Below are 8,210 nucleotides of genomic sequence, written 5' to 3'. Positions count from 1 at the left end.
TTCTCAAGGTTGACCGAACAAATTATTTTTATGGAATTTATGCTTTAATATTGTTTTGAGCTATGCTTTTTCTATATTATGTTCAAACCTGCAGCTTGACTTGTTCTTTGCAGGAAATATGCAAAGAACACGCTGACGTCCTGAACTGTCTCAAACTGAAATAAACAGTAAGAAAACCTGCCAACAAAAGTGCCTTTTCAAATTTTAAGGGTAGTAAAGAACACACAGGGACAACACACAGCATTTCAAATGGTGCTTTTATTGCAATGTGTTGCATTCCCACATTCATAGATGTTATAGATTTGTTAGTCAAAGCATCATTTCCTCAAGGTTGGCATCCTCACCTTGGAAAAAAAAAGCAGAGGGATCAAATGCACGAGGTGTTTGTGTTTTTGAGTGTAGTAGAGAAGTGTGTGTAAACTTGAGCAGCCACGACCATATGAATGAATAAACCTCCAAATTTAGACTTCCAGTAGATGCAAAGAAGTTTTTAATTGTCCAAAAAAAAAAGAAAAAAGTTCTGTTTGTCTATCAGCCTACAGGGCTCTCACTCCCTGCAGGGACTGGACCCGGCCTGAGACTGATTGTCTACAACATTCCAAAGAAAAGGTAGATCTCTTTATATTCACGTTACACACCTGAACAGCGGGGACTTGAGTGGGTGGGTGGGTGAGTGGGTGGGTGGGAGGTATTAAAAGAGACAGAGAGAAAAAGAGAAAAAATAACATGCATAAAACTCTCCCAGATGAACATTGTCACTCATATTGTCTTGTGATAGCTGCTCCGATGCCTCTTTAAAAACAAAATTTACATGAGTGTAATATATAAAACTGGACAAAAATGAATAAAATGTATAATATATATTTATATATATTTATTTATATTAATTTGTACAAGGGAGAAAGTGGAACCTTGGTCTTTTTTTCTGAAATTCTCTAGAGACAGCGTCACCAGCATCCCTCAACCTAACAACACAAAGTGGTGAGTGAATAATGAGCCTTTGTTTAAAACCTCTAACCTCAGACCCAATAAGGCAGCACTTCAAATAACTGACCAGCTGATGCTCTGATAACTTTCACATGCAGTACAGATGTGAACACCTGCATTAGGAATGAGTGGGAGTAATGATGTCGAGAGTCTTAGCGGTGCACACGTCAGACCAGTGACGAGCAAATTCTGAATACTATTAACTACAAAAAACCCAAAACACTAAACTAACTTTCTCTTCTTTGAATTTATGGAATATATCTGAGGTGTTAAACTTCCCTGACACCAAATATGATTCACTTCACCAACCAAGAGCCTGATCTTGGCATCAGCACAATACTATCTATTCCACATTAGGCAGCACTGAAGTTTGACAAGACAAGACAGGTGAAACAGAGGAGACAAGCAACAAAGTGAAGTGTGTCGTCATTATGTCAGTGCAGTATTGTTGCTAGACAGCAGAGGTTAGGTCTCACACAACCAGGTTTGATTGTTACTAATACAAAGCAAGCGTCCGGCTTGGTTTAAGGACCATGGAGAGAAAAGCGAGCTAAGGACCCACAGTCCTGACAGTTGCTGAAACTGTGTTGAAAGCAGGAATGTTCTGAGATTCGAGCAGGAGGATGGTTTTTACCCCCTAACATTATGCCTGGCATCAGCTGACAGAGCAGAGATGAGGGGGAGGGATGTCACCTGAAGAGGACTGGCATAGTATTTATACTGAAGATCGGTCAGACAGACAGAAAGAGAAAGGACATTACAGAGAAGGGCATGCGTTTACAATTTTTAGTAACCATTTGGATAAAGGGAATTCACTACAGTCAAGTTCCTCATTAAGAACCTGAGCAATTCAACCATTTCAAATGAAAACAACTACAACGAACATTCAGGGGACACTGCTCTAAATACGAATCTGATTCAAACAGCTTCTGATGGCCTTTTTCACTCTGAGTAAATCTGAGATAAAGTGCAAAATTAGATTGTATTTGCAAATTCCTGCAATAATTTGATTAATCTTCTATGTGTGTAAAAAAAGTCATTGAAAATACAGTAAACTTTTTTATAAAGGTGAAAAAAGGTTTTAAAAAAAACCCTGGTTAACAAGGTTATTATTGTTAAATAGCAAAGGAGCAACCTTTACTGCAGAAAATATATACACGAGGCACCTCAAGTTTGGTATAAAGTATTCAGTTAAAGGAAAAAAAGGTTCGGTTTTTTTCCACGAATGAGCTTAAAAGCTGGGAAAGGTCATTACTAAGTCAGAAGACAGGGACACTCCCTCTGAAGAGGCTTTTTGTGGATTGTGTAAAGTAAGTAGAAATATCTTGCCTTTGAAATTAACCATTTAGTGTTGCTCCAGTGTCAATGTAAGGAAATGCTTGTTTCCATAAGGTGCATAGCTAACGGTTGCAATGTTTTCTTACTTCCTGTAAACGAGTGACAGCCCTTTAGGCTCAAAAGACGGCACTGGCAAAGTGGAGATGTCTCTAAACTGACCTAACTTTGGGACGTTACATAAAATTGTTGCTGATAGGCCACTTTGAAGGACAGACAGTGCACGAAAAGTAACAAGCGAGGACAACAGTGTTGAACAGCAGCGTGTGAGGAAGCCAAAGAGAAAGAAATCTAAATTGGGCCACTACAATATGTCCTGTCCAGTGATGATGAAGTTTGCATATGGTATTCATCAAACGACTTGAAGCTTTGGTCATTTACTATTGACAAATGCGCAAAGAAGAAGAAAAAAAAAAAAAAAGGCTTCATCAGTCAGAAAATAAAAAAAGCCCACTCGTATACTGAGCAACCAGGCAATGCTTCTCCATAAAACCAAGGCTCCACTCTCCCAGATCTGCTTAAATGTTTGACAACAGAGAAAATTAAATAATATGGCCTTTTTTTGTTTTTTAAATTAACCCGTACAAAAAGCCAGTCCACACTGCTCTTCTCTCAGTAAAATCACATTCAGCAGTCGCTAAAACCATTCTCTGGCATAGTTAATCTGAAACACCCACAGGTACTGTGCAGGGTCTAAAGAGTAAAAGAAGAATCAAACCAGGACATCTTCGACTTTTCCATCTTAGAGAACACCAGATATACAGTATTAATCACTTACACACATACATACGCACTCATTGATAGTCATATACATACATACATCATCAGAAAAATAAAAAAGTAGAAAATCAAAACACAAAATAAAAACATGACAGAGGCGAGTAGTTATTTACCACAAACTCGGAGCACTACTATTTTTGTTGATTCTGAACAAATACATATTCACATTTCTCTGCTATATACATTATGTTAACATTTTGAAACCAATGTTACAAAAGAACCTAACCTTGTACCTGTTAATTGTAGTGAGAAGAGAGAGGGACTGTGGGTTCCGTTGAATGGCTGTTGCATTAAAAAAATAAAATTGGTTGTATTTGGCATGTTTTTTTGTTGCACGATGAGCTGAGTCGCTGCAGAGTTTCTGTATTTAAAAGGATTGTAGAGGAAACCACTTCCATAGGAATGCCTATTCCACATAGAACAGTGAAAGGAAGGAGGAGGAGGAGGAGGAGGAGGAGGGGGGGGTATCAATACTGTATGTGTGAAATCATCAGAGCCGATGAACAAGAGGAGGCTGACACTGACAGATTCCTTTGTAAAAAAATTAAATAAAAAATACACTTGTTCTACTTTGTGCAGCTCTTGTCTCATCTGGGTGGATCACATAGTCCAAACAGCAGCACAGGACCGTGTGACCTGTATTTACACTGTGAGAAACGTGAGGAAATCTATGAGTTTGCTCTAAAACAGAGCAACTGGGGAAACGGGAATCAAGTGCCCCGGTTCCGACTGAAGCGCTTCACTTTTTGGATAAACGGTTCTGCTTGGTAAGTGCAAAATGGACCAAAAATCTAAGAGCAGGCGTTCAAAAGCCAAACGAATGTTCCTTTCAATCAAAGCCTAAATCAAATGGCTTCACCCCCGTTTCTATGCCTTTAGGGCCCCGTTACCAGCTGGATTGTCCTGACAGGAAACATTAAGAAAGGATGTTTCACTGCCCTCTAGCGTTTCTCTTTTTGGGGGACTTCTGCAGTAATTCTAGCTGCAGCAGTGAGTCTCAGTTAAGACACAGAGGCCAAATTTAAAACTATGTTTGAAGGGTTTAAGGTGGATGTTAAAGGAAAGCAGTGAGTCATATATAAAATAAAAATGTGAGATTTTGCTGCTTAGAACCTAAACATCAGTTGGTTTGGACGAAAAAAAAGATTGAAAATCACCTTGTAAATAGACATTTTTACAGACTGAATAACTAATTAAAGCTACAGTTAGAAATATTTGAAAAACGTTGCAAAGTGGCGATAACCTTTATTAATGTGGAGAGGGGCTGTTGACACCTTAGTGTGGCACAGACTCACAGAACAGCACTGGCACCAGGGTGCAAAATTTCCCTTCTTAAGGTTATTAAGCGAGGCTCGCCCTTCTAACCAATCAGAGCAGGTCCAACTGTGTGGGTCACACACAGACACAGAAAGGTTATGTTGCACAGTCTGAGGGAAACCACTGGCTTGGACACAGCTTCTGTATTTGCCACCCTGGATGGATTAATTTAGCATCACATGCTACAGTGAGTTAGTTTCATAGTGTAATTATAAATATATTTAAATTAAATAGAAGCAATCACAACTTTTCTTATTGTGTTTGTTGTTAGCTCTGGAAGTGCGGGATTGCCAGCGATGCTAAATCAGAATCACATAACATTGCAGAAAGCTGATTTTAAGCAGGTCAAGCAGCAAGAAAATATTCGGAATAGTTAGAGAAAACTACACTAACATAGGTCTTCAGACCTGCAGTCAATCCAACAAGCTGCTCACAGTGTGAACACGCGGTCAAAAGGTCATGAGGTAATAAACAGGAGTTCAAAAGCCTACGCGCTTTCTAATAAATATACACCGAGCAAAACAATAAAAATGAAGTCCAAGACTTAAATTCTAAAGGAAGATTGAGAGTTGTGACCGTTCCCGTGCCACTGTTTGGCTACACGTTGCCTGGATCTGCACATAAATGTGTCCGAATCCACAAACAAAGAGCACAAAGTGGTTCTCGCATCATACAAGATTGGAGGAGTTGGTGGGTGGAATGTTGACCTTGCATACTATCCCTCTATAATGTTGCATATGGTGAAGTAGCGCTGTAAAAGCAGTACACAGGAAAGCCCTATTCCAACGGCTGTTGACCTAATGTGAGTGATGAACTATGTAGTTATGAGAATCATTCTAATACCTGAATGTGAGGTCTGCGCTGTAGGCAAAACCCTCTCCACAGATTCCACTCCAAATGCTTCACCACAGAAGGAAAATGGAGAAAAAGAGAAACAGGACTAGTTAAACCACAGAACGCCTGATTTTTTGCTAGAGGACAGATGTGGCATATTTTGACTAGAGACCCCCCAAAAATGAATAAGAAAACATGCTAAAGCGTAAAATCAGTGGATGTTCTCTGATAAAATTAGTCCTGTTGTAGAGACAGAGAAAGAGAAGATTTAGTTTAGAAATCGTAAACCTTTGGGTAGAGTGTCAGACTGAGCCTTAAACTCTGATATACGCATTACAACATGACTGATATGAAGATCATATGTCTTATGTGTATCTTCACATTAATTTGATCATGTAAAGAATGTTTTGAGGCAACATCTCGGCAGGGTTTTAGATTTTCAAAATTCCTGGCAAGGTGTACGCTCGGAGTAGCACACCATTTGTGTGGGATGTATTTTGTGAGCAGAGGTCTGTTATCTCTGAGAGAGACAGTGTCTGACTGAGCAACAGTAGTAAACAGAAAACTGTGTGTTTGTGTGTGTGTAGACAGGGGAGTGAGGTCTTCATCAGGGGAACCGGAAGTGGAGGGAGAAGAGGGTTGAATCTCAAACAACACAGATTTGCAGACCCCATCCTGTTTTGATTCATTTCCATGACATCGTTAAATTATCAATCACATCTTTGTTAGCAACTTCTATTACTAAAGCCTCTACTTAAATGTCATTATATAGGAACAATATGCAAAATCGCGTCGTTTGCGGCGACTACGGGCAGTGTGGATGCGGCTCAGCACCCCATAGCACGTAATCACAGCGGAGAAGGTATTATTATGCTTTTCTTGTTTTATACAATGGTTACACAGCACAAATGCACTGTTTGAAAAGATTTCTTGAAAGTATTGTACATACATAAGAATAAAAAGAGGAGAAAGCAAGAGAAAGGCAGCTAACTAGCTCCCTGGTTATCACGAGAGAGAGAGAGAGAGAGAGAGAGAGAGAGCACAGCAATCCAACTATTTCCTTTTCAGAAAGTGTGGCTACTTGCAGCACTAAATGGAGGCCAAAGAAGGTCACATCTAGCTATCTTTAAACTCCATTGCTTAAAAGTCAACGACTTTTCACATTTCAGCAGATGGAATAACTTCCCCCTCCGCCGCAACATTTAGAGTTATAACAATATCATGATGCCAAAAAACATTATTTGAAAAAGAAAAACCCGGATCCAATCACATTAGACATGGTTTTGCTGCTCTGAGTGATCAATTCATTACACCTTTTTTTTTGTTTTTTAAATGGAAAGCACTTACAAGAGAAGGGTGAGCTCATCCCCAAGTCTTTGTCCTTCTGTAATGTACAATACTACCCGCCTGCATGGTGCACATGGCAAACAACACTGATAGGCTGAGAGATAGCATGAAAGATCCACAGAGAGAGAGAGAGAGAGAGAGAGAGAGAGAGAGAGAGAGAGAGAGAGAGAGAAAGACAGAGATAGAGAGAGAGACAGAGAGAGTGAGAGAGAAAGAGAGAACCCCGACGGGGCTCGGTATTCACAGCTGCTGAGGTGTGGGGAGGGTAAAATGTGATGGACAGACAGTTAAATAATCATAACAGTCTTTTTTATACTTTGAAAACAATAAAAAATGAACCTTCCCCCGCAGGAGAAAGACACGTGAGTTCCAAACCGAGCAGCATCCCGTCTGTCTCCCATCCATCCATCCATCCATCCATCCATCCATCCATCCATCCCATCCATACATCCATCCATCCATCCTTGCTGTTGACAAACCTTGTTCTGATGATCATGAAGTTGATGAAGATGATGATGATGATGATGGTGAGAGCAGAAATTTTTTTTTAAACAAAAAAATTCAATCAACCACAAAAATATTAAAACAGAAGACATAATAGAATAATATGTAGAAGAAGAAGCAGAGCTTTGGAAAACTCAAACTTCCACCAGGCACTGTAGCTGATAAAGAGACAGTCACAGAACCAGCTGATACTGAGCTTCTATCCCACAATGCCACAGAGGTCTGAAACCTTAACATTCCCACATCGCTGAGAGACAGGTAGAGGAAAACAAAACAAAAAAAAAAAGAAAAAGAAAAAGCCAGAGGTGCTGCTGTACGCTGAGTGCAGCTGTATACTGCAACTCATGCTCCCAAGATGCACTGCTGCTGCTGCTGCTGCTGCTGCGACGGCCCAACAAAAACCGTCCGACCAGAAAAAACAAACAAACAAACTAACAAACAAAGAAAAGGAGGCCGGCCCTGATTTGACAGTGACAACAACTTGGCAAATCTACAATGATGTTGCAGTTGTTTTCTTGGGTCAGGAAGCAGGAAGTAGGTCACCAAGGAATGAGCAGCAAGACAACACTGCCTTTAATAGGCTGAGGCAGACAGACAGGTTGTCAGACAGATTAGACAGGCAGGTTTAAATACACTGCTGCTCCTTCTGACTTGAGTTTTTCCTTTAAGTACTGGGCGGTAAAATAACCGGTCCCCAATCCCCGCGCACAGAAGTGGTTAGGCTGTGCAACTCCACCAACAGCCAGACCTCTCTGAGCCTACTCTGCGTATTTCCAAACATCCATCCATCCATCCATCCATCCATCCAAAAGGTGAGAGAGACAGCAATGGGTCTGGTGCACCGACCTCCGAGGAGGAGGCGTAAGAAGTTTTAAGTAGAGGGAGCACGAGAGCTGAAGGGGTGGGAGGCTTCACTCGGTGAGCAGCTGCTGGAGGAGACTCTTCTGCTGGGCCTGGTTGTTCTGGGGACCCTGTGGTCCAGGGCCCTTCTGTGAAGCTGCAGCCCCAATGGAGCCCTGGTTCAGGTAGGAGTCATTGCCAACCAGGTTCACTGTGCACTGGACGTCTGCAAACACCTGAACCTGCTGCACCTGCAGAAACACAAA

The 8,210-nt window shown here is 40.9% G+C and overlaps 1 protein-coding gene across 6 annotated transcripts in view; it reads right to left on the bottom strand.

Annotated features, from left to right (window-relative positions):
- Positions 1-240: 240 nt before the first annotated feature.
- The window catches only part of ncoa1 (nuclear receptor coactivator 1), a 48,463-nt gene continuing 40,493 nt past the window's right edge, over positions 241-8,210 (bottom strand). For all 6 annotated transcript variants that reach the window (XM_067483075.1, XM_067483078.1, XM_067483077.1 and 3 more), the window contains one exon: positions 241-8,195. In XM_067483075.1, the coding sequence (XP_067339176.1) occupies positions 8,016-8,195 (180 nt within the window). In that variant the 3' untranslated portion in view covers positions 241-8,015. The remainder of the gene's footprint in view (positions 8,196-8,210) is intronic.

The sequence above is a fragment of the Channa argus genome, chromosome 17, assembly GCF_033026475.1.
Source record: "Channa argus isolate prfri chromosome 17, Channa argus male v1.0, whole genome shotgun sequence".
Lineage (NCBI taxonomy): Eukaryota > Metazoa > Chordata > Actinopteri > Anabantiformes > Channidae > Channa > Channa argus.
The sequence above is the reverse complement of the archived record's forward strand: the minus strand, read 5'-3'. Positions and strand labels throughout refer to the sequence as shown.